Here is a 27,848-nt window from a genome sequence, read left to right on the forward strand (position 1 = left end):
ACCTTATAAAACAAAACTATACACAAGTAGAAAGATCATGGAATGTTCCATGTAAGATAATGGGAGGAAACTGTTAATCCTTCAAGGTTACGCCAGTGAAAACATTACTAACCTTCTAACCTTCTATCTGGACTGGCACTTGGACAAGTTGTGGATCGAGCAATAGGCAATGAAAAGAAACAATGTACCCTGACTATTCAGAGCTTAACAGAGCTCAGACAGAAGGTTGACATCACCAGAAGCAGCTGTTTGAAAGGCAGAGGCTCATGGGACATGAAGCGGAGGAGTAAAAGGCAACGATTTTAGAGCGCAGTGACAATGTTCATTCTTTTCAGCGTTTGTCTTGAATATAATGCAGGTTGGGTGTATGGTACACTAGAAGAAAAGCTTTTGTGTGGATGTGTAGTTGACTTCAGTGGAAATAACCTTTTTTTAATTGTATTTATTTGATCAGAGAGATGAAACGCAACAAAAGAGAAATTCTTCAATAGTGTAGTGAAACCAGCAAATTAAATGGATGCTCAATTGAATGTCTTTGAACTGCATCAGTCGCATGCCGTCGATTACCCAGCAGTGGACAGTATTTTTACATTTTTACTTTTACTTGTCTCCATTCTGAAGCATAATATTGAACCTTTTACTTCATAAAAAAAAACATATTATTCCTCGTTATTTCAAACTTTAGAGTTCAGCTCCTGCTTTAACACATCATAAAGATGTCTGATTTGTGAACGAGCTGATTCTTTTCAATGAACATATTGAATCAGTTTGCAAATCGCACTGAATGATTCATTCGTGAATGGCCTAAACCAGTTATTGGAGCGGTTCACATGCCAACAAACAACTTATACTAAATATACTATTAAATACCAGATATACTGTTATTTCAGATGTCGCTGATATTGTAATTCATTGCAACTGCTCAGCATTGGTGCAAATGGCCAATAAGTAAATAATTACTAGCTTAGTTTATCTTTTATTATGTCAATATTCAGTTATTAGGAAGAGTCAATGGAAGGTGTACCAGTGCATTATTAGGATAAACAATGAGAAATATTTGTTGATGTACAAGGCTCATTATATACGTTTAATCTCTCCAAAAGATTCCCATGCTCAGTTTGGCATGTTTTTCTGATAGTCTGGCTGCGAATTATTGTTTACGAAAGCTTATAATCCTGACTTGCAGTGCTGAAATTAAACACATAATATAAAAAGCACAAAAAGCTCATCCAAACTGTATGTAGGTATGTAATTGACATTTTATTTAACTAAAACAATACACGTTTTGAGTTTTCTCTGGGGTTACAAGTCATATTTTAGTTATTTAGTTAAAATATCCTAAAAATATATAAGGAAAATAATAATATTTCAATATATTTTAGTTATAACATATATTTTTGGCCATTTATTATATTGCTTCTAGCTTTTTGACATGTCACATAACTAAAACAACATATGTTTTGAGGTTTCTTTCTTAAGTAGGCTAGCTATAGTTTGTTTACTTATTCTACATCCCCAATCCACCAACCTCTCCCTCTTTTTTTTATGTACTTTAAAGTTTTTTATGAATCCCAATATCCTACTTATGTTATTTCTAAAGACAGCGTTCCTGCGTAGTGATTGTCGTGCTGTAGTGTTCCTTCTTCTTCGTCCACACACGCAGCTGCTCAAAGGCTTTAACACGGACATAGTGGATAAAATACATGTTGTATGCAGACTGAAGATGTCTGATGCGAGCGCCGCGTGATGGTGGTGGTCAGGTGACGCGGCTCTGGTGAAGGTGGCTCACAGACAGACACCGCGAAGAGCGCGACACTTCACACTCCAACCGACTTCAACACAACAACACAAAAATAATGTCTATTAGCCGGAAAAACTGGTCTGCTTTGTCAACGTAAGTAGATTGAAATATACATTTAGCGTTTATTCTGTTTGGTCTGAACGGTTTTTGCGGGTTCTGACAGGTTGCAGATGCTGAGGTGTCAGTGTTTATACTGATGTTATGAATGCTTGTGCTATGGACATTTGCACTTAGAAGTATCAGAACTATAAGTGGAATGCAGTTATTGTTAGGGTTTCTACTTTTTTATTTCTTCGCTCTAAATGTTGTAAATGAAAATAATAATACTAATTTAAAAAATCAAACCTTAAGATTTTGAAATAAGCAAAAAAGCCAAAAGGGCACTTAAGTTTCAGAAATATAGCACCCAGGGCAACACTTCCAATATAATATTCCAAATTTACAATCGTCATCATGTGCATTTTGGACGACAACTTTATGACTGAAATAAAAACTGAAAATGCAGTTGGAGTTTGTGCTGCAGGTTGTGATTATTTTGACAGTGTAATGCACTCATATGGAAAGTAATGTCATGCTTTCAGACTGAAGGCATTGAGTATCCTTTAACCAAAACAGAGCTTGACAAACCAGTTATTGCACAATGAAACACTGTTTTCAACCTGAAATACAATAGTTCACCTCTGGGATATATCATCGAGACCTTTGATCGTAATGCATCTTCTCATACTTTCAGAAAGACTGACAGGATGGATTTCAGTAGTCAGCAGCTCAGCACGTCCCTGCCATTTCTTTCCTTTTGCCTCCATGTGAATAGAGCTTTAAATCAGTTCAATGAAAATTTGAATTAAATGCTTTTATAATGTTTCACTGAAATCGAAAGTGGTTGGAGCCAAAAGTTCCAATGTTTTTAAAGCTTTTAGGCAATATGGGCAAAACTATATTTTGGGGATGCAGTAGTATAAGACAATCTACCTTAGTGTCTACCTATCATTTAGCATCAGTGTTCAAAGAAAAGTGCACTCTAAAAAATGCTGGGTTAAATACAACCCAGTGCTGGGTAAAATAGGGACAAACCCAGCAATTGGGTTGTTTTGACCCAGCGGTTGGGTTACTCCCCAGGTTGGGTTAAACATTTAACTCAACCGCTGGGTCAAAACAACCCAATTGCTGGGTTTGTCCCTATTTTACCCAGCACTGGGTTGTATTTAACCCAGCATTTTTTAGAGTGTGGAATGCTGGAAACAGTACGTTTATATGCGTTTTAAATGTGTGATGTGTTTGATCTTCAGGCTGGCTCGACAGTGGACTGTGGAGGATGAGGAAGAGGTGGAGAGAGAGAAGAGGAGGAAGACAAGGGAGTCTACAGCAGACACGGATGAAAGTCCCACTGAAGAGACCAAACCACAAACCAGTAGGTGCGAGATCAAAAAAGGACAAAATTACAGAGAAAACCCAACTCTAGACAACATTAATGGTGTATTTAAGGCAAATAAGTATTAAGGCTCTCTCTTTCCACTTCAAATTGCTTAAGAGCTGTAATTGGCTTGAGACTCAGTGATATATATCAAATTTATGCAAATTTTGTGTTAAATATTTGCATGAAGCAATTGACCTTACAGAACATAAGGATGAGCGCTTCAGAGAGATTTAGATAAAGGTTTATGGTATCATAAAAGCGAATATGAATAGGATCTACATGTAATGTTGTAATTTGGTCTCATAATACCATATGTGGACACTGCCCATGTTTATCAAGAAAAGCAGTTTGCCCCAAAATAAGTGTCTTGTCTGATTAACAAGTTAAGTTTACAAGTATAGTTTCATCTGATGTTCCAAAATGTCTCCCAGTGGCAGAAATGGGTGATGAATCTATCAAAGTACTTTAAAAGAACAAAGACAATGGAATTCTGACCCCCATGGAGGGGAACAGGAAAAAAGATCATCTCAGTTTAGTAGTGCTGTCATCTCCGTGTAAAAAACAGTCTGCATAGTACCTTGTGAAATAATTTGTATTAAATGTGCACTTGTAGCGTACTTCAAATCTTAAAAGTATATCATAATTACAAATGTATAATTACAAATATATTTAAATGATTCAATAGAAATGGCATTAAAGTATGTTTTATTTTACCATCAGTGCTTGTCAGTACATTCAGCAGTACACTTATTTCAAAGAAAACAGAATTATGAAATTACATATAAAGATGTAGCCTACTAAAGTGGTTCAAAAACAGCACTCTGAAGTTGCATTTAATATACATTTAAACTATAATACATTTTCATTTAATTTCAATTAACATGCAAGTGTTCGAAAACAATGCATTCAGTTTACACTTATATTATTTTAAAGTGTATTATTTCTCTAATAAGTCGTCTTTCTAAAAATATGCTGAAGTGTACTTATATTTCCACAAGGTTTTAACCCCTTAAAGTCTTAAACCCCGTATGAATGCATGAAAATGAATTTTCAAAAGCCAACATGGCGTCAACACTCTAAACGACGTCTCACTAATATAATGTTTCCAGTGTTAGCGAGCCTGCTGATGCTGGCGACTCCGGTGGCGGTCTGGCCCAGCTGCAGCTGGATTTTGTGGAGATGTTGCGAGTCCGTGACGAACGGCGGAGGATGAGGCACGTTGAAACCCTGAGGAAGAATAAGGAGGAAGATGATGGTGGCAGAGAGGGTAGCCCGGATAAGGAGCCCCATGTGGAGCTGCTGGGGGAACAGCAGGACGAGGAGCTCTTCAAGAGCGTGCAGCGCTGTGTGGAGACCTTCATGTCACCAGAACCTCCCGCCAACTCCAGAGACTCAGAGACACAGGAGAAGGTAGGAAGACATGGGTTCTCAATGTACAGTGGTTCTTCTGTGTGATGTGATGCTTTTAGAGGATGTTTGCAGTGAAAGTGTTCTGAGGTCAGTTTGGGATTACTGAAACAGTAGATGTGTTCCACAACCAATGAGCTGACAACTTTGAGAGCACTGTCATTGTAAATTCAGACTGATGGCAGACTGATATATTGTCATCAGCCGAAAGCTGTGGCCAACTGGCCAATGAACACTAGAGAAGTGGTTCTCAACTGTTTTGACTTCAGTTTCCCGCAGTGTCCACAACAATGTTTCCCAACCCTGTTTCTGGAAGCACCCCATCACTACACGTTTTCAGACTCGTCCTAATCAAAAGACATCTGAATCAACTCATCAGCTCATTAGTAGAGACTTCAGTACATGAAATAATGGATGGGTCAGATAAGAGAGACATCCGAACTATGTACTGCTAGGGTGACTCCAGGATATTCGAAAGCCAGACAATCCTAGTTTCGGTAAATTCAATTTAAGAACTCCAGAAATTTAAAGCTGCATGTTCTTTAAGATTCTCACTCTATTTAACCAATAAATTGACATGCGTATTCCAGTTGATTATGATTTCCAATTGATTATGATTTTTATTTAACTTTTATAGTACCCAATAAGATATTTTAGATCTTGGCATAACTAGAAAAATGTATTTTGATTATAAAATTTCCCATGGAGTTTTAGGATTTTATTAATTGACGTGACTTTTCCAGGTCTAGAAATCACATTTAATCACATTAGTCATTTATTCAAGTTTTCCACGACTGTGGGAACCCTGGTGGTTCTTACAAGAAAAAAAATTAAATAAATGTTATTGATGAGGTTAATTAACATAAGACATATATTGACTTGTAGTTATTTTAACATTTGTCTTATTTCAATTAATTTAAGTTCCCCTTATATCAGTTCCAAAATCTACCAACTACTTCATCAGCGGACAATAAACAATTATGTTTTTTATTTTTTTTCCTTTAAGTAGTAGTAGTAGTTATTATTTATTTTTATTGCCATGTCAGCATCTGAGGCTATCTTGATGGCAAAAACTGAGTTGCAATAATACAAGAGTTACATAAACACAAAATAAACACAAAACACAAGAGTTACATAAACACAAAACAGAAAAACCAAGCAAACAGAAAAAAAAACAGCAGTTTAAAATATGCAAGATTTTTTAAATTAACATGATAAAAATTCTAAAATCCTTTCTGAAAAAATCTTACTAAACAAGTCCCTAAGTGAGCGTACTTCATAAAAAAGAATGCAGAACATGCATAGAGTTGGACATGCATAGAGTTGGATCTTCACCTTTAAGCAAAAAGGCATGGGTCAATATCTTATATGACCTATATACATCTCGTAAACACCACTTGATCAAATCTTGTTTTAAGGGAGAGGAAAAGTCTCTTTGAGATTTCAGGATGGATTTCTTTTTTCTTTGAATAGATATTCAAGAGAAATGATTATATTTAATAAAGTACAGAGTCTAATGGTGTGTTCACACCAGACACTCGCTCTAGATTACTTGCGGGATGTTTTTTGTGTCACTCGTGCGAATAAAAACAGCGTGATCAACCATGATGGAGATAACTACAATCGCTGTTTTGTACCTGTTGTCAAAAAGTCCCAAATACAATGGAAAGCCAAACGTGCGAACAATTACATTCGCGTTTGGTGTAACACACCATAAGGTAAACTATTTCACCCACTATCTGCATTTGCTGTAATTGTTATGCTTATTATGGTGTGTTCACACCAGACGCGAAGCGAATATGCGCATCGCGTCACTCGCTCTAGATTACTCGCGGGATGTATAATGCTCTCTTCTATTGTCTGATTCGACTGGACGTGTCAAGAAGCTCTTCACTGATTAGCTTGCGCGAGAACCCATCGTGCGAATTTTCCGCTCGAGTTGAAATTTTTTAACTTGCGCGAAAGACGCGATTGAGGCGAATATCGCGCGTTCGCGGCAAACGCGTCACCATTTCGCATAGCGAATTCGCCTATATTCGCGTCTTTGCGTTGACTTTGTTTGTAATCTACTCACGCGAATAATTACATTCGCGTCTGGTGTGAACACACCATTAGTGTATCACTGTAGGTTTGACATATTAACATCAGACTCTACTGGAATCAACGTACAGTGTCATAAAGCATTTTAAATCCAGCATTTATGGTTGTACTATTGGGCTTGGTATGGTTTGGCGTTTGTTGGTATAACAAATACTTTGCCATTAAGAGCAATTATGAATAACTTCTTTATATAAACCACTTTAAACCTTTGTATGTTTTGGCAAGGCATATTCTTTGCAAAGGTTGTAACCTGAACTGGGATCTTGTTTTTTTGATAGGGTTATGCATCAGTTCTCACAGCAGGGGAACATTAATGTTGCAAATGACATTGTAGCATTACCCATTAGGTGCTATATATAGTAGGACAGTGAGAGTGAAACAGTCTTGTTGTATCGAGTTCACGGTATCAGCGTCTCATTGTGTTTGTCATTCACAGACATGTTCTCGAAGTGAAAATGAACTTGTTGGATGAACTTGTTTTGCAGTGGTTTAATCATAAGATCTCCTCTCTGTTATCTCTGTTGTTTTGTAAGGTGTCAGTTCTGCGCAATGTAAATCTGACAGGTTTCATCATGTGGCTAGGGGTCAGAGGTCATCAGCTTGCTCTAAGCTCTCTCTCTAGAGTGTGTAATTAATCATCTACAGGCGTATCAGAAAGAGCTGCGGGAGGCCCAGTCTTTCTTACACACACCTACAGGGCCTCCACATGAGAGAACATTAAGTCATTTGACCCACTTCTGAAGTGTGCCGTCACTTCTGTGAAAGCTTTAAAAACAAAGATGAATTCTCAGCCAGTGCAGTCTGTAACCAAATGCACAGCAATGCTGAAGAACTATTAAAGGACCAAAATAAATGTCTTAAAATGTTTCTTTTAATTAAACCGCAGTATTTCACTGTAATTATGAATCTGTAGTTTGAATTATTTATCAGCTTATGTTTGTTCGAAACAATGTTACCAGCATCTACCAAAACAGCCATTTACAGTATGTCAGCCAATAATTCTAAATATGTTATGTGATCTCAAATAAAATGTGCCTGAATTGAAATTCGGACTACGAAATTCTTAAAGATTTTCTCAGAAATTGTTTGGAAATATCTTTGATGTCTATCCATTTTAAGAGTTTCGGTTTGAGGTTGGTGGCATGACCAACGTCTTGCATCACAGTACAAATGTAATGGTGTACACTACAGTTCAAAGGTTAGATTTTTTATTAATACTTTTATTGAGCAAGGACACAATAAACTGATCAAAAGTGACAGTGAAGACATAATATAGTAACAGAATACATATAATGCTGATTAGGATTTCTATTTCAAATAAATGGTGTTCTTTTGAACTTTCCATTCATCAAAGAATCGTTAACAATATCACTGTTGCAGCATATTAGAATGATTTCTGAAGGATCATGTGACACTGAAGACTGGAGTAATGATGCTGAAAATTCAGGAATAAATAACATTTGAGCATATTAAAATAGAAAACAGTTGTTTGTTTGTAGAATTTTTGATCAAGTAAATGCAGCCTTGGTGAGCATGAGAGACTTTTGAAAAACATTTAAAAAACCTCACTGACCCTAAACTTATCAGAATAAAGTTATTTTTGTTGGAAAATCATTGTAGAAGTTTAATATTTAATATATTATTTAGTGATAATATTCAATATATATTGTGTTTGTGTTAATGCCTATTTTTGCATAATCCAATGAATAAAAAAAAACTGTACTTGCTGAAAGTTACTTACATTGATTATTTTCTCTTTTCATCTGGAACTTGGTGGATGCAAACCAAAAGATAAGATTATATTGAATTAATTATAAGTCTGGCAACAGTGCAAAAACTATTTCCTATTATGTAACAGCTGAGTTAAAAACAAGCACCTGACAACAGTATAAGGCCGCACATAACTGATGAATTCTCCAGCAGTGAGGCAAAATGCTGTGCACGGCATTGTTCATCTTGACACATTTCCATCACAAAGCAATCCTGCCTACAAACCGGTTAACACATTTCCCAGGTTAACACTGCCCAGCTCATTTTCATTTACAGACTCAATCGCATTTTTTTGTCTTTTTATAGCACGAAAATGGAGGCACGAACCAAGATTCAACAAACTCCCAAACTCCCCCGAAAGCATCCCGAAAGTTTGTGAGGTACTACATTTCTAACTATTCTAAACATTTGAATTAGCTGTTGGGCTCACAGTAGTGTAAACCCAGCTCTTTTATTATTTCCATCACTGGAGACATTCTGATTTGACAATCAGATGTTTGCAGTTGCTCACTATGATAATGAAAGCACAATCTTTGCCCTGCTCAAATTATATCGTACTGTTGTTCTCTTTGATCAGCTCTCTCTCCGTCTCCTTTAATAAGAGTCCCACATCACCCTCAGCAACCAGCAGACTGGTTTCTCCTCTGAGCCCCAAGTCTCCGCCCCCTCAGTCTCCGAGGGCGGAGTCACCTCACAGCCCCGCCCATTCCGGCTCTATGAGCCCCACACCGAATGGAGACACAGCGGTGAGACAGCCACAGATTCACACAAACAGCACTGCTGTCTTGTTTAGTACAGTTTCAGTTGCACTTTATTTTACAGTATGTGTACTTACAGTTAACTTACCTAAAAAAGTAGGTAAGTGGGTTAACAATATGAGGGGTAGGTTCAGGGTTATCTATTACCCAGATTTTGTAATTACTAAAACAAGTACATAGTATGTACAGGCGAAACAGGAGAGTGCGACCATAGTTTCCCTACAAACATTACTATGGTGATACCATGGTACGTTGACATATATATGTACCAGTGGCATATATATGGTACTTTAAAGAATAGTATAATGTACTAAAGAAGAATGATGTTAGGGCTCCCTCTAGGGGAACATTTATGCTATGACATTTACTGTTATACTTGCGGCCAAAAAAGCAGGAGATTTTCACAGATATGATATACAATAAAGGGGACCATATACACTGTAGGATTTAGTTTAACAGTTTTCACTCAAAAATTGCTAGTAAATTTCACAGTTAATTACAAAGAAATTGCACTGGATTAAATGTGAAATTTTGAAGTAGAAAGACTGAAATAGTTTTTTTTTTATTTTAAAAAACCTCTAGTAATATTTGTCTTATTTACAGTTTCAAAAGACATTTTTTACAGTGTCAACTGAAAAAAAACGGACTTTGTAATTATTTGTGAAATTTGCCAGCAATTTCTGAGTGAAAGTTTCAATTAAACGGCAAATAACATTGAACTGAACATGACATTTTGAAGCAGAAAGACTGAAATAGTACTTTCTTTTAAAACAGGAAGCAATAATCTTTGTTTTATTTACAACTTTGATTTTTTTTTTTTACTGAGAATAGAAATTGAAGTAGGATTGACTTTGTAATTATTTGTGAAATTGTCAGCAATTTCTGAGTGAACGTTTCAAATAAATGACAAATAATACATTGAATTAAACATGACATTTTGAAGTAGAAAGAATGAAGTAGCAATTTCTTGTGAAATATACTCAAATAACCTTTGTTTTATTTACAACTTCCAAATCATTTTTTTTAGAGTGTTTGAAACTATTTGCACCCAGAAATTACTAGTAAATCTCACAAATAATTAAAAAGAAACAGTAAGCAACACACTGAATTAAACATGAAATCTTGACTGCAGTTAAAGTATGGTTGTCATTCCTCAAATGGCTCTTTAATTCTGTTATTTACGGGAGTTACAACCACATTCAGCAACTGAATTAACTCCAGAATAATTTGGGTCAATTCTAGAGATCTAAAAAGACTTCATTTATTCACTGATTATACTTGTGTAATTCATTATGCATTCTCTCACAGTTTCTCCTCTTACTGCCTTATTTTATTTTGCATGTGTGCACAGAGACATGAAAATGGGTCACCGAGCAATTTCGAACCAGCTGCGAAACCTGCGTTCACACGACAGAGCTCCAGAACGGTGTCCTTCAGGGTAAAGCTCTCATTTGAATATATGGATACACCAGCTAATTAAGTATGAGAGTCAAGATGGTACATAATACAGTGTCAACATTTGCATTTCATGTGGAGAGTATGCAGCAGGCCACTATACTGTCAAATTTGCTTGTGTCAATAACCTTGAAGTGATACGTCCTATACAGCTTTCATTATTTATGCCATGTGCTGTCAGGACTCATTTGTTAAATATTTGACTAACACAACAGACACACACACACACACACACACACACACACAGAGACAGACTGTACTGCTTTGTGCCTCAGTGTCATTATCCGTTTCAGATGATGAAGAAGAAGGAGGAAGACATGCCGTTACAAAGAAGGTACTGATAAACAAACACACAGATAAAAAAAAAAGAAATGTGCATGTGAAATTTTGCTTCGTTTTTTTTAAAAGTATTACCTTTCGGAAAAAGAAGTGTGCTTAATTGTACTAAATGTGCACTTGTACTTTAAATCTTAGAATATATTTCAATCTTAGAGTATATAGTTTTTTTTTCTTTTACTGTGCTTGCAGATAATATAATATTAATGAAATATGAGGCCACTTAAGTGTATTTAAGTTTACTTTCATGATTGATTCTTAACACACTTAAGTACACTTTTAAAAAGTGCAATTTGTAATAATGTCAAATTAAAATATTTATATTAAATACAATTTAAATAATTGTTTTAATAATCTTTTGTTGTGCTTTAAGTGCACATGTTTTGATGTGTTGACTAACATACTAAAGCACATGTAAAGTACTTGATTATAATTTAAACTGTAGCTTGTTATTCAAGATTACATTTTAAATCTAGTTAATAGCCAAGTTAATATATTTTAAATCTTGGACATTGCAACTTCATCATTACAAATGTGCAATTTAAAATATATTTAAATACATGACAGTCAAGTTTTAATAGAAAATGACATTAAAGTATATTTTAGTTTACCATAAACGCTTGCCAGTATATTTGGCATTGCATTTTAAGCTTATTTCAAAAACTGAAATTACTTATAAAAATGTACTTAAGTCCTACTTAAATGAGTTTATAAAAAGCACTCTAAAAGCACTAAAAAAAGCACTCTAAAGTTCAGTTAACTGCATTTATTATAAATTTAACCCGTAATACATTTTCATTTAATTGCAAATGACATGCAATTTAATTTGACTCAACAGTTGTTCACAATTCACCTTTAACAGATGTTCTGCTGATTAAAACATTTACAGTACATCTTCAAGAAATATTCTCTTTTAGTGTTGCATTTTATGCACAATGAATGACCTAAAGAAAATATGATTATTATCTGAATATGGTAACTCTATTTTTCAATTCAATTCAGTTCAATTCAATTCACGTTTATTTGTATAGCGCTTTTCACAGTACAAATCGTTGCAAAGCAGCTTCCCAGAAAATGAAAGTTTCTACATTACATTTAGGAGTAGCTTATCAGTGGTGACTCTGTCAAGGTGATGTCAATACGGCAGAAAAGTACAGTAAAAATCATACAGTTAGTTAATGAAATGCTTTCAAGCAAACAGTGAACACTATTAACAGCACTGATTATATGTTGTGATCAGACTTATTATCTTTTACATAATTTATTAATGTTAGATAAATATATCATTGTTCGTTGTTAGCAGATACTATTTTTATACAACTTTTTTAAACTGTTTATTATTTGTACAATGTTTTAACACCTGCTCCAAACCATTCCACAACCTCACCCCACAAACAGAAATGCACATACTTTTTAGAGCTCTTCTTATTTTAAGCTTTTTAAAGTTTAATTCTTCTCTCAAATTATACCCACCCTGCCTTTCCATAAACATTTTTAGTAAATTTCCCAGAAGTAAAGAATTTCTTGCTTTGAACATGACTTGTGCCGTCTTAAATTTAACCACATCAATGAACTTCAATATATGTGACTTTAAAAATAAAGAATTTGTCTGTTCCAAATGTCCAACGGTATTGAAGATTCTAATTGCTCTCTTTTGTAATATGCATTAGTTTTGTAAATGTTTCCCCAGATTTACACACAGTAACTCAAATACGGTAATATAAGTTTAATGTACAAAACATGCATTGCTTTATTGTCCAAAATATATCTTGGTTTATTCAGTATTGCTATCTTTGCCAATTTTGCTTTGACGTGTTTTATGTGCGGTTTCCAGCAGAATTTATGGTGTAAAATCACACCAAGAAACTTATATTCATATAATCTTTCTATACTTATGTTGTATATACTTGTTATGTATGTTATATTACACAAAGTTCATCTGAAACAACAAAAAAGTTGTCCCATGATTTTTTAAAATGCATTATAGATAAAAATGCATTTTTGTTGTCGTTGTTGTTGTTTATTTCGTGAGAACTATGTGTTTGTGAGAACTTAAATTGCAGCAGAAAGTCTTAAATTCACAAAGACATGGTATAAAATGTTGCATACACTGTAAAAAAACAAAAAAACAAAAGCGAAATATCTTGCTCAGTATTTTTGTTTTGCTTTCTAATAAATGTATCTAAACATTCTTAAATCAAGATACATTTACTCAAGATGCAAATTGAAGATATGAAGTCTTGCTTTCTGAAAAACTGAACAAAAATAAATGAGTTTATGCTGAAAAATTTAAATCTGTCAGTGGGATATTAAAACCTTTTCATTTGAATTAAGTAGATCGTTCTGAGCCCATTGGCAGATGTTTGTTCTTGTTTTAATCATAACCTCACTTTATTTGGTCATTTTGCATCTCCGGTACATGTATCTTCTTGATTTAAGCTTGTTTGGACATTTGCATTGGAAAACAAGACAAAAAATTCAGAGGAAGAACACAACTTTTTTTGCAGTGTGATCAGAAAGTGCAGGTAAATATATTTTCATATTTGTTGGTATTTGTGACTCAGCAGAGCAATTCAAGTCATCAGCTTTTTTCTTTCTTTTTTTCTGAGATCTGTTGGATGTTGTATTTTCAATTTAGAGACCATACTGACATATTCGGTCCAGTTTATTCCTTACATTTTTCTTAAAAAGGTCTTTAAAGTCTTACATAAAACCTGCAGAAACCCTGAAACTGTTAACAGAAAATTAACGTAGCATAAAAGGTTGCTAGTTTTAAAACACATAAAATGTCTGTTTGCCAAAACTAAAATAGTTTTCTTTTGTTTTATGGTAGATTTTATCCATTTAATTTTTATATTAATTTCTAGAAAATCACATAAATACAGTTTTTAAACTGCATTTAGATGTGTCCCAAATATTCTATTGTTGCAATCAATAAGAAATAAAGGAGATAATATAATATTAAGTTTGAATAAAATTCAGAAAATTATGAAATATTTTTCAGGCTAAGTACCTTGTTGAAAGCGTTTTAGGCCCATTTTGTGAACAGCACCAGATACTGCTGAATGTAAGAAAAACGAAATCGTGCTTGAGAAATGTATTGCTCTATCCAACTTTTAGAAATGGGAAATATCCAAATCCCCAGTGGTGCACCAGACTGTGTGTTTAGCGGACGAGGTGTCAAGGAAGAGGGAGCTGTTTGAGAAAGAACAGGAGGGATCAGACAGAAGCCATGTGTTCTCCAAACAGGTGAGGACCATTCAGTCTCTGAAAAATGGGTTATTTATTCACTTGTGTGAGCTCATCTGAACTGACCATTCAATAATTTGTTAAGATCGTTTACTTTGTTTTAGGAATTTCGCAGCTTTTCTTCGGGAATCTCTGATCGAATTAATCGCTGGGTTCAGAAGAAAACATTTACAGTGTCATCATCATCATCACCACCATCATCATCCTCATCTCATAGTCCTTTGGTAAGGGCTGCATTATGTAGGCATGAGCTTACATTTAATGAGGTGTCAAGGAAGAGGGAGCTGTTTGAGAAAGAACAGGAGGAATCTGACCGAAGCCATGTGTTCTCCAAACAGGTGAGGACCATTCGGTCTCTGAAAAATGGGTTATTTATTCACTTGTGTGAGCTCATCTGAACTGACCATTCAATCATTTGTTAAGATCGTTTACTTTGTTTTAGGAATTTCGCAGCTTTTCTTCGGGAATCTCTGATCGAATTAATCGCTGGGTTCAGAAGAAAACATTTACCGTGTCATCATCATCATCACCACCATCATCATCCTCATCTCATAGTTGTGTTGAAAGTGTGATCAGCGGTCATGAAAATACTGTTGCAATACAAAAAAATAAAATAAAAATTTGAAAAGCCCTAAAACAGGTTTCACTTTCTTTATGCAGTATATTAATCCATATTTCTTTCGTTTTTATTTTGAGACGAAATGTCCACCCATTCAGATTGCAGTCTAAGTCTGTGGTGCTGATGGCTTGTTGTGTCACATGTAATGTGGAAGCCTCTTGCAAAACTTGACATGAATGAGTTAAAAGCTTAAAATACATAATACTGATTCTCATTTGTTTATGCTCAGGATCTGAGACATGTGAACATCTCCATTAAGAAAAGTTTGTTTGAAAGAGGACAAGACCAGGACCACAAGTGACACTCTCATGGATAAAGACAAAGTGAGGTGATCGTTTGCGTCTCAATAAAAATAGAGAAGGACCACTGTGATGAAAAAATGTCTGACTCATATTTCATCATTAAAAAATGTACAGAAGACATACAAAATTATACAGGAATTTATATTCATTTAAGCATACACGTTTCTCATTATAATAACACAAATTGTATTATTTAATTGTAAAGTTGTATTATTCATCACAGTAATAATTGTAATTAAGATAATTTGTGCATTTTAATTTTAACAAATCACTGTATCCAGGTTTTTTTCTGCATTACAGCTTTAATGAGATTCATAATGCATCTCTGCAGAGTCTGAAGATTTTGAAGGAAGCTTGATCGACTCTTTCAGACAGTCAGTGCCAAGGATTGTCTCTAAACTCCCTTTCCGTCTGCTACTTTACGTTGGCTAATTCCTCAGCACTTTTAAGGTGTAGTACTGATCTACATTATTTGGGTATATTCAAGGCTTACGTTATTGGTTGTGAATGTGTGTACTAATGGACTGTGGAATGCAACAGGACTGTATTATAGGGTCTTAACACAGAAACTGAACATCACAGGGTTTATCTGACAGCAGGAATACAAACATACAGCTTCTTTGTGTTGGTGTAAGACACTCCTCTGCCTTGATATTTGTGCAGTTGATAAGTAAGTTATTAGAAGAAAGAGGCATAATCTGTGACCTCAGCCATAACTCATAACAGTCCAAGGTACAACTGTAATATCATGAATGTCTGTTTAAATGAACCTACTCTAAATAAACTTGATGATTAATTTGTAATGAAGCGGGAATCATGCGCTGAAGCTGACCTATGCTCTCACTGCTGTTGTTTCAACTTGCCGGAGACTTAAGTCATAATAAGGAAATGTAATTTAGATGTAATCTAAATGGCAAAATGTGTTCTATCAAGCCCTTTGAAAACTGACTTCAATCCATTCCAACTCAATCAAAGCCTACGTTTTTTTTTTTTTTTGCTGAACGACCTGTCATGTAATTATCTTTTCTGCCCAGAAGGGTTATGCTGTAGATTAATAAAATTTTTATACCAGTAGTTATGTTGTCTCATGTTTTCAAATGATTGCAGGCTTATGAGGATGTGAATTTGTGAAAATAGGAAATATTACATTTTATAATAATAATAATAATGGTATTATTAATACAATTGTATTTATTTTTATTAATAACAACAACAACAACAGTAATTTAATATTACCAACAATACTAATTATAATATTGGTAATGTATTATAATAATATTATCAGTGGTTATGTTGTCTCATGTTTTCAGTAACGACATGCTAAAATAATTTAGTTATATTGGCATTATAATTAAATATTTATTTAATTATTTTTTAAAAAGTATTGTTAATACTGTTGTTGTTGTTATGTTGTGTCGTGTTTTAATGAAATGCTAGAAGAAATATTTTTCATGTTATATAAAAAATAGTGTTTAAATGATGGAGGCTTGAAGGTATATGACTTTATTAAAATAAGAAATATAATAATTTTCAAAATAATAACAATTAACAAAAATGTTATCATTAATACTATTTTGTCATTAATAATATTATTATTAGTAATATTAAAGGGGTCATATGACGTTGCTAAAAAGAACATTATTTTGTGTATTTGGTGTAATGAAATGTGTTTATGCGGTTTAAAGTAAAAAAAACACATTATTTTCCACATACTGTATTCCCTTTTTTTTGTGCGAATCTTTGAGCTACATGTTACATGAATATCAAAGTGTCCCTCTCGAACAACCATCTAGTAACCACCCAAAGCACACTAGCAACAGCATAGAAAACTCCCAACATCTAACAAGGCCTAAATCCTTAAAATAAATAAATAAAAATTAATCTCTCTTCAACATACTTAGGTATTCAAACAACATAAGGTCTAAGTTCAAACTAACCTTGAAACTGTTTTAAACCTTCCAACATAGCTTGATCTTGGGTACAAACTAAACTGTACATCTGAGCGTGGTGCGATCTCAGGCTGTTGGCGTGAGGGAGATGTGGAATGGTAAGCATGGTGCCATGAAGTGAGTCAAACCGGTCAGAGACTAACCAGTCCCACGTGTTATCAGAGGACACCTCTAAGAGACTCGTGTTGATATGGACATTAGCCATTGCCATTCTCTGCACCATAACAATGACAGCGGCCTTTTAGGGAGTGTTTGCACGACTGTTCTCCACTTATCTCTGAGGGTAAAAATAACCACAGTGAGTGAGATGCATGAGCCCCAGCATATGAGATCATATAAGAATCAAGAGGAGAGCCAGAGCACGCCTCTCAGACAGACAGCCTTCCTTCACACATCTCTGCTGGTATATCAGGTAAGAGTATTATGTAGCATATTACTGATGTATTATGTACAGAAAAATGGATGTATAATAGTACAAAAAGTGCATTTCAAATTAGAATAAAAACAACAAAAAAAGAACTGAATTTTTAGAATGTTTAGAAAAACAAAAATGTGTGTTTTTGGATCACTTATGATATTGATTATTCTTTTAAATATATATTTTTTTTTAATGTATTTTTTTTACAGAGTAAAAATGTCAGACAACGAAGAAGTGGAGGAGTACGAGTAAGTGTTCCAGTTCATTGCTCAATAATCATCCATCCATCAGTGACAGATTTGTCTCTTACGATGTTTCTTTTCTAGTAATATTACGTTTTTTAAATAAGAATACTGTGCATTAACTGTATACTACAGTGCTATAGGTTATTTTAGTAGCATCTGCTTGTCATATATCCCACTCATCTGATTTAATCTGAGAGTTCAGGCAGCTGTTGGGAAGGTACTTGAGCTATGAGAACAATGGAAATAACAGCACTATTCTGTCTTGTTCTCTAGGGAGCAGGAGGGTAAGTCTTGTGTTTCATTATATTACTTTCATACTTCCACTGTAAACAAGAAAATACAGTTTTTGTTTTTAAAATAGGTTGTAAATATTGGCCTTGCAGCTACATAGTTTTAGAAAAGTGAAGCTGCCGACTATATGGTGATATATGTTAAAGATACAACATTTTTCAACAGGGTTGATATAACAATACTTCAATAAAACCAAAAATACCAGTTGATCAGGTTTTTGCACGGCATATGTTACACCTTGGCAGATTAAAACAAAAATCATAAATATTCTGGCGTGTAAGTGCGGAAGATATGGTGACCCGTCACATGGATTTATGAGCGTGAAAGCGGAGTTTTTCTTGTGAGTTGCAGCAGTATTCTGCTAGTAAGCTTTCAACAAAACACACCCAAAAATGAGACATATGGAATAGAGCAGAGAGTTCTGAAGCATCTGCATATCATCACTAATCCATTACTGTCTTTCAGTGTGAACAGACCTCCTAGCTTCCATCTCTGTGACGTGTTTTTGTTTGTTTACTCACCTAACCTGCATGGTGTGGCTTAGAGGTGCAAGAGGAGGAGCAGGAGGAGGAACAGGAGGAGGTGCAGGAGGAGGTGCAGCATGAGGAAGGTAGTTATCTGCTAAAGGCAAAGGGCACAAGCCATTCACTAACACTAAAAAATACTATGGTAGCATGGTTATACCATATTTTTGGATATGTACCATGGCATTCTGTGAGTAAATAACATGATACATGAAAATGGAAATCATCGCAGGGTATATTTAAACAAATTTTTGCATGAACAAGAGAGCTGCTGTTTTGAGGTTGCAAAAGGTAATAGGCCTAACCGCCGATATTCGCAACAGCAGCACGATTGTGACTGTGTTAAAGGTGCCGCCACATTAGCAAAATTGCAGAGAAATTTTGCAGGATAAAAAGAGATATTGGTTGATGTCAAAAAATAGCGACCGCTCCCATAGAAGTCACTCAGCGCGGCAAATTCACACACCCAATTTGAAAATGAGCGAAATCCTCATGGGGAACTTTCTCACCCCTACTCAAAACTCCCAATCACGCAGATTCTTATTGGAATGTCTGGATTTTGCCTGCAAATTTCTCTGAGCAACAGTAAATGTGACCTCATCTGAACAGTTGTATAATAAACAAGAAGTCAAAGGTTACTGAAATTTAGGCAGAATTTCGTGGGCCAAAAATGTTCATTGTCAATAGTGTAGAGATGTATGAAACACAGCTTATACTTAAAGTTATAACAGTTTTATGTTGGTCAACATCAGTGTTGCCAAGTCCTTGGTTTTCCCATTGAATTGGGTTACTTTTATACTATTTCTGTGGGTTTCTGCCCATTGAAGCGAAACCCCCCACCCCCTTGGAACATTTCAACCTAGGTGGAACCCCCTGGAAGGAGGTTTTGACCCCCCGGAATGCGATTTTGATAACCAATGGGGCTGGTTTTATTATGCAGTGGCAAATTTCAATGTGGCAAACTTGTGTGACCAACATGAAAATTAGCGAAATCTGTGTAGGGAAATCTGTGTTTTCACTCTTATGCGAAACTCCAGACTGAACAGATTCCTATTGGATTTCACCTACAAAATTTAACAGAGCAACAGTATGAAATGACCGATAGCGAATTTTGCACCCCATGAAAAAGTGTGGATTCCAATTGAAACGACTGGATTTTGGCTGAAAATGTGCAGGCATACAGTATTTACCATTGTTCAGTGAATTTACAGTAATTTCAATAGGAATCCACACGGCTGGGAATTTCACACAGATTTCCCTCAAGTTCAATTTGGTGATGCAAATTTGCCACAATTACCAAAAAGCAAGCTGCTTGGTTTGAAAGCAACTTCTGTGCGAGCCATGCTTCATATGTCACTACACTATCGACAATAGACAATGGACCTTTTCTGCCTAAGAAATTTTGCTAATGTAACGCATCTTAATTTTTAGACAATACTTTCTTTGTCTGCTTTTGCTCTGCCAAAGAACATAGTTTCAAAACACATCCACAGCAAAATCCGATATAGTACTCAGTAGGCTTGCCGCGATAGACGGTGCTGACGGTGATAACGTTGTTAAGCCGCAACACCGGTTATGTCACTTGCCCACCGCGGCACCGACCCCCACCGTCGTTTTGATTTTTTATAGTAATAAAAATAATTTAGTACAGTAAAAGAACAGACACTACAATTAAAAACTGAACGCGGCTGCTCAATGCAGCGTGCCGAACGACAGTCGCATCACAGATCAGATTTAATTTATCCAGTGAGGAGAGTGAGTCGAGCTGACTGACAAGAAGAGTGAGGTGAGACAGACAAGACGATCGCGGATGATTTAGTTTCGAAACGAGATGCAAAAGCGCCTGTTTGGCAATATTTTGGATTTTGAAAAGCCTGTTGACTTTTGCCGTTTATCTAAGGTGATTTTGGAAGTTTTTTTTTTTAAACATTCGTTTCTTATTTAATTGGTTCCACATTGTTTGCTGATTTTTACTTTATTTAAACTTTGTGTCAACTTTGACGCCGACCTGCCGCTAATTCGAAAGTGAAAGTAAAATGCGCACGGCGCTTTTAAGCTCTTTAAAATGCGAAGGAAAGCGAGGAAAAGAGGGAAAATTCAAACGAACTAAAAATGAACAATTGCTTTACTCCGAATTGCCGCTATTTCAAAGTGAAAGTAAAATGCGCACGCCGCTTTTACAAGATATTTAAAAGCCAAGGAAAGCCAGGAAAAGAGGGAACGCCCGCCTCCGCGTTGATACCGGTATTACCGGTGTTGTCACACGTCGATTAACCGGTGGGAAAATGTCCTCACCGTCACAACCCTAGTACTCAGCAAAGTACTCAGAATGAGTGTTTTTGAACAAATTGGTGAAGTGAATAATTCAACGATTCCCTCATAGGCTGCATTCAAAAACTGAACAATGCTGCTTCCATAGGCAGCATATGGCCATGATTTAACTAAAATCAAGAAATAAATGTAGGTTTTAGGCCATTTTTTTCATATTTTGATTTAATTTTTAACAAGAAATTTGCTTTATAGTAATTTTTCCCTTAGTTATTACTAAAGCTCTTTCTATTCTTCAATGACTCATACAGTATCAATGTAAAATGAACAGTCTAACAATGATCCACATTTTTCGAATGCTGCTTGGTCAATCAGATTTGAGGAAAGGAACTAACTCAAAGTATGGTATTACCATCCGAACAACAATACTTTTTAAGGGTGGTACAAATTCAGACATGCCGGCGCATTTATATCATAGACAACAGTTGTGCAGCTGGGTAGAGACGTGTTTATTGCTGTGTGTAAGTGTGTAACCATCTGAGAGATTTGAGGAATGCCTAACCTAACAAGCCTGCCACCAGTACCCATCATGCCCAGGCTGGTATACAGCTCCTTTGCCCACGGGAATTAACTCACATCTTCCAAATTAGCTTCATCACACACTCTTACACACATACTTCTATTAGAGTTTGTATTTTCCACACTCTCAAATTGATGCAATGACTAAATTCAAAGGAATTATGTAATTTGATACCTAATGAAGGGAAACAAATGACTCATAGTTAACGGCAATGCTAACTACACCCATCCTTCAACTTTCTCCATATTCAGAGGCTCATGAGGAGGAAGCAGGAGAACAGGAAGAGACCACTCAGGAACATGGTGAGTCCTGTTGGTGGGACCCTCAGTTTGACCTCAAAGCCCACCAGATCTACATCGCCCAAATAAACGATTTGTGAATACTGACAACTTTGCCAGAAAATGTAACAAATCATTTATAAAACGTACAATTTACAATTGAAAAGAAACGGATCATTGAATTGTTCCAATAACTTAAGCAAGCAAAGATAATTCGGAGTTCTGTTGAGAAGAGTTTTCATTTATTCATTCATTTAAATTAAATAAACTGCTAAAAATATTCAAAAAGAGATTTTGGTCAATAAACAAACCAAAAATAATAATGTGAGGAGATCATGAAGAGTTCTTTAAAAAAGACTATGAGTAATTTAAAGTAACCAGGAATTTCTCTACAAAATTATGGCATATTCCCTTGGACTGAAAAAGAAAAAATATTTACATTAATAAAAAAATATATATAAAAATAAGAATAAAATATGCCACTATCTTCCAAAAGCAAAACATTTACATTTAGTCATTTAGCATATAAAACCAATTTATATATTTATATTATTCCAAATAAAATAGTTTTGAGGTGAAAAGTTATGATGGACGATCATAGTAAAGCTTACTTAGCCTACTTAGCTTACTTAACTTGACAACATAAAAACTTTAGGGCCCCAAAATGGAAAAAATTGCATTGAATTGAAAAATTTGGTATTATATTTTGAAGCAAAGAGATTTTTTTTCTTTCAAAATTAATTTGATCCATTCAGTCTCAAATCAAGTTGTTTAATGTAGTAAAATGCACTGAATCAAATTCCACTAGTTTGACCAGCCATCATAACACTTTTTAAAACGAGTACATTTTTAAAAAAAAGTAAATATTTAATTGAAATCTATATAAAATCTACTTTGTCCAACTTCATGCAAACCTCTCATGTATTAATATTAAGGGTTAAACAAGAAGCAGATTACTTTTTTTCAAAATATCTTATTTTCTGTTCTATAGAAGATAAAAACAAATTAATTATACATAAATTGTATGTATTGCCTGGTTAAATATATTTAATAAAGTCATACTTTTCCCCCCAATAGAATAGATTCACAAAAAACACATGCATTACCTTTCAATATATATATATATATATATATATCAGCTGTTGCATTTCTATTTTTTTTCTGTGTACATCTGTTTATCATTTAATTGAACTCATGACAAATACACATGGGATGAATCAAATATTCTGCTCTATGTAGAGTTGAAGTGACGAGTGTTTGGTATGTGATGGCGATTTTTCCACCATTTTTCCGTTATCAGTTTCTATTTTTGTCCCTCTGTTTTCTGCGAGACTGTCAGTGATGCTGAATACCCGTAACCTCCTTTCCTTTCCTTCCTTCAGATGGTGAAGAAGACACCGAAGATGGAGGAGGTATTTGCTCTTTATTGCACTGCAAAGACAGGAAACCTGAGATTTACAGCTCTCAAGTAATTGTTTGAAACATGTAGAAACCTGTATTATGACACACACCCTTCTGGATAACTATCTCATCAAAGCTTTAGATCATCCCAAATCCTCTTATGATAACATTCATTCCATCAAAAATAAGACAGCAGTATTTTGGTTATAATCTCGTTCCCGGATTTAATGACACATTCTTCTTCATCTGTAACCGTTGGCTATTGTGCAATAACTGCCATGAGAACACAGAGGGAAGATGTATGCAAATTAGGCTTCAGATATTTATAATCAGACACGCCTGATTGACCATATATGCAACACGTTATAGTTTTAAAAGTAAAAAGTCTTTTAAAAAGTGTCTCACATAACTTTGAATAGCTTCTGTTGTTTGTATGTTTGATTCTTCAGATGAGGCGAAACCCAAATTCCTAAAGTAAGTTTAGATTAATAACCATTGATTGGTTTTATGTTTTTTTTTTAAAGATCAACAACACTTGTTTTCATTTCATACAGAATTTTGAAACATCATCATTATATTTTCCAGACCATTTATGTTGCCGAACCTGGTGCCCCCAAAGATTCCAGATGGAGAAAGAGTTGATTTTGATGTGAGTAAAATTACCATACCAAGAGACCCACAGCGCCATGAAACTATTTTGGTTATGATGGGTCAAGACTGGCATTTGTCTTTTAATAACCATGCCATCACTTTGCCATTCTAAGCATATCTGCCATATGATTTCGGAACTGAAGTGGATTCCACATTTTATTTTCTTATTAATGATGGATGTCAAACCACTCTAGAATGTCAAGTCAACTGTATTTATATAGCGCTTTATACAAAACAGATTGTGTCAAAGCAGCTTTACAGTATTAAACCGGAAAATCCTGTGTCGATAATGCAAGAGGACAATAGTAAACACAATGCAAAAATAAAAACCAGTAAAAAAAAAAAAATTTTTTTTAGGATTCTTTAATGAATAGAAACTTCAAAAGAGCAGCATCAATCAATTTAAGTCGCCATTGCTTTATTAATACAAATATTAATTCCTTCAATAATAATAATAATAATAATATACAATCTGAGCCCAAAACTTTTAAATGGTAGTATTTGTCATATAACAGATAGGCCTAGGATATTATGAAATATTAGATAATAAAAGATAACAAAATAATAATAAAAATGATATTTTATAATTAAAACAATTATCATTTAATATATTAAAACTTTATTTATAATTTTATAATTACTGTAATGTAATTTCTTATCATTTTAAATATCTGGGGTATTTTCTAAAGCAGTTCTGCCTGGGCTCTGGTTCATTTTTTACCAAATTTGTTTTTACACCAAAAACACGCACGACTGAGTTTGAAATATTAGCCCCTTTCACACAGTAATACCAGTAAATTGCTGTAAAATTATCGGAATGACTTTAGCGGTAAATACAAAAATGCACTGTTCACACAGACAACTACGTTCCGTCTTTTTTCCGGTAAAGCCCTATTAGAATGTTATGATTGGCCCAGAGTAAACTTCTCACGTAATCTCGTTCTGCGTTCACACAGAGCACATTACCGATAATTTACTAGTAATGTTACAACTTCTCATACCGTGAAATTGCCAAAACGAATGTACCGGTATTTTTGAAAAGGTCCTGTTCACACATGATCTCTTAACGGTAATTTACCAGTAAAGACTGTATGTGTGAAAGGGGCTAGCTATTCTCTGATGACCCATTTACTTATTAGAGAGTAGACAGATGTTTTGAAGTCCTGAAATATCTTGACGACCGAAAACATGCATTAGAAGATTTGTAGAAACCAGCAATTCTATAAATTCAACAGAATGTTTCACTGGATGCAGACATTTCGAGATGCAAATTTCTGCATGAGCTTTTGATTTATGCTTCTGTGTACCTGAACTTGCACATTTTGTCAGGCAAACCGTCTCAGATACAATCTCAAAGGTCAAATGTTTTCCCCCTCAGGATATCCATCGTAAACGTATGGAGAAAGACCTGAATGAGCTCCAGACGCTGATTGAAGCTCACTTTGAAAGCCGTAAGAAGGAGGAGGAGGAACTCATCAGTCTTAAAGATAGGATTGTGAGTGAGCAATGTTGTCCCATTACATCACAGCTGCTTATTACCATGTAAACATACTTATCATAAATTTATTAATTCCTAAAGACAAAAACAGAGAAATGACAAATATGCAATCATTGGGGCAAACATGTGACCCAGAGTAAAAATATTCTAACAGGTCTATTAGTGGTCAGTTCAAGCCTGAATGAGTCTGAAAAGGACTCAACAGACAAGCGTCAAATCAATCAGCTCTGTCATTTTGAAGAATAAACGCCCCCATAAGCTCTTATTGAGTGAGCTCTCGCTGAAACTGCTGTCAAAGTTGTAATGTGTGAGTGACTCCGCAGGAGAAGCGACGCTCCGAGCGAGCAGAGCAGCAGAGGATCTGCAGCGAACGCGAGAGGGAACGACAGAAGCGTTTGGAGGTGAGTGGATGCATTTTCTGTGACCACACACTGATGGACGCAAACTGGCATTAGCTTTGCAAATCCTTTCCTGTTTTCAAATGTTCAGGAGGAAAGAGCTCGCAAAGAGGAAGAGGAAGCCAAAAAGAGAGCGGAGGACGACGCCAAGAAGAAGAAGACGCTCACCAGTCTGCACTTCGGTGGTTACATGCAGAAGGTCAGAGCTGAAAGACGAGAGAGTATGATAAAGACCTATACATTTTTGAGTTTAGTGACAGAAATCTGACAATATTTTAAAAAAATAAATAAATAAAAAAAGGCCATGTCAGAGATGAAGATTCAATCTTCTACTTGACTGGGATGGCTTTTAAAATTGTATATAATTAAAAACATTTAAACCATTAGCTATGGCACTTCTGAAACATATTTCTAAAATTCACCTAAAACACAATATGCATAACTATCATAATTTACACTACTGTTCAAAAGTTTTTTTTTTTTTTTACACTTTTATTTAGGAAAAAATGCATTAAATTGATCAAAAGTCTTCACTTTGTTACAAAAAAAAAATATTTCAAATAAACAATGTAAAAAAAAAAAAAGACCACAGTTTCCACAAAATATTAGGCAGCACAACTGCTTTTAACATTGATAATCATTTTTCTTGAGCAGGAACAACTTCTCATACCGTGAAATTGCCAAAACGAATGTACCGGTATTTTTGAAAAGGTCCTGTTCACACATGATCTCTTAACGGTAATTTACCAGTAAAGACTGTATGTGTGAAAGGGGCTAGCTATTCTCTGATGACCCATTTACTTATTAGAGAGTAGACAGATGTTTTGAAGTCCTGAAATATCTTGACGACCGAAAACATGCATTAGAAGATTTGTAGAAACCAGCAATTCTATAAATTCAACAGAATGTTTCACTGGATGCAGACATTTCGAGATGCAAATTTCTGCATGAGCTTTTGATTTATGCTTCTGTGTACCTGAACTTGCACATTTTGTCAGGCAAACCGTCTCAGATACAATCTCAAAGGTCAAATGTTTTCCCCCTCAGGATATCCATCGTAAACGTATGGAGAAAGACCTGAATGAGCTCCAGACGCTGATTGAAGCTCACTTTGAAAGCCGTAAGAAGGAGGAGGAGGAACTCATCAGTCTTAAAGATAGGATTGTGAGTGAGCAATGTTGTCCCATTACATCACAGCTGCTTATTACCATGTAAACATACTTATCATAAATTTATTAATTCCTAAAGACAAAAACAGAGAAATGACAAATATGCAATCATTGGGGCAAACATGTGACCCAGAGTAAAAATATTCTAACAGGTCTATTAGTGGTCAGTTCAAGCCTGAATGAGTCTGAAAAGGACTCAACAGACAAGCGTCAAATCAATCAGCTCTGTCATTTTGAAGAATAAACGCCCCCATAAGCTCTTATTGAGTGAGCTCTCACTGAAACTGCTGTCAAAGTTGTAATGTGTGAGTGACTCCGCAGGAGAAGCGGCGCTCCGAGCGAGCAGAGCAGCAGAGGATCTGCAGCGAACGCGAGAGGGAACGACAGAAGCGTCTGGAGGTGAGTGCAAACATTTCCTCTAACCTCACACTGATGGACACAAACTGGTACTAGCTCTGCAAATCCTTTCCTGTTTTCAAATGTTCAGGAGGAAAGAGCTCGCAAAGAGGAAGAGGAAGCCAAAAAGAGAGCGGAGGACGACGCCAAGAAGAAGAAGACGCTCACCAGTCTGCACTTCGGTGGTTACATGCAGAAGGTAAACAATGTAAAAAAAAAAAAGACCACAGTTTCCACAAAATATTAGGCAGCACAACTGCTTTTAACATTGATAATCATTTTTCTTGAGCAGGAAATCAGCAAATAAGAATGATTTGCATTTTTAAAATATACAGACACTAAAATAGGTAAACAGAAAATACATCATCAATATCAATGCTTTATTAAAATACATTGTCAATTAGGGCTGTCAAAATGGCTGAAAAACTAAATTCGAATTTTATACTTAAATATTATCAATATTCGAATTATATTCGAATTTAAAAAAGGCATAATTTCAGTTAGGGTGAAGAAAAGCTTTTGGCTTCTCTCCTGAGGCCACAAGAGGGCGCATCGAACAAAATATTAT

The 27,848-nt window shown here is 35.1% G+C and overlaps 1 protein-coding gene and 1 pseudogene across 1 annotated transcript in view; both read left to right on the plus strand.

The window, feature by feature from the left end:
• Window positions 1-182: 182 nt before the first annotated feature.
• On the plus strand, window positions 183-16,281 carry LOC107707371 (ladinin-1-like; annotated as a pseudogene).
• A 1,237-nt stretch (window positions 16,282-17,518) lies between these two features.
• tnnt2a (troponin T type 2a (cardiac)) overlaps window positions 17,519-27,848 on the plus strand; it is an 18,638-nt gene continuing 8,308 nt past the window's right edge. Inside the window, exons 1-10 of the mRNA XM_016511374.1 lie at window positions 17,519-17,575; window positions 17,791-17,829; window positions 18,100-18,110; window positions 21,741-21,791; window positions 23,150-23,179; window positions 23,618-23,642; window positions 23,754-23,817; window positions 25,198-25,314; window positions 25,641-25,718; window positions 25,807-25,914. Of these exons, the coding sequence (XP_016366860.1) occupies window positions 17,798-17,829; window positions 18,100-18,110; window positions 21,741-21,791; window positions 23,150-23,179; window positions 23,618-23,642; window positions 23,754-23,817; window positions 25,198-25,314; window positions 25,641-25,718; window positions 25,807-25,914 (516 nt within the window). The 5' untranslated portion in view covers window positions 17,519-17,575; window positions 17,791-17,797. The remainder of the gene's footprint in view (window positions 17,576-17,790; window positions 17,830-18,099; window positions 18,111-21,740; window positions 21,792-23,149; window positions 23,180-23,617; window positions 23,643-23,753; window positions 23,818-25,197; window positions 25,315-25,640; window positions 25,719-25,806; window positions 25,915-27,848) is intronic.

This window comes from Sinocyclocheilus rhinocerous, unplaced genomic scaffold (genome assembly GCF_001515625.1).
Source record: "Sinocyclocheilus rhinocerous isolate Xijiao unplaced genomic scaffold, SAMN03320098_v1.1 scaffold625, whole genome shotgun sequence".
Classification (NCBI taxonomy): Eukaryota; Metazoa; Chordata; class Actinopteri; order Cypriniformes; family Cyprinidae; genus Sinocyclocheilus; species Sinocyclocheilus rhinocerous.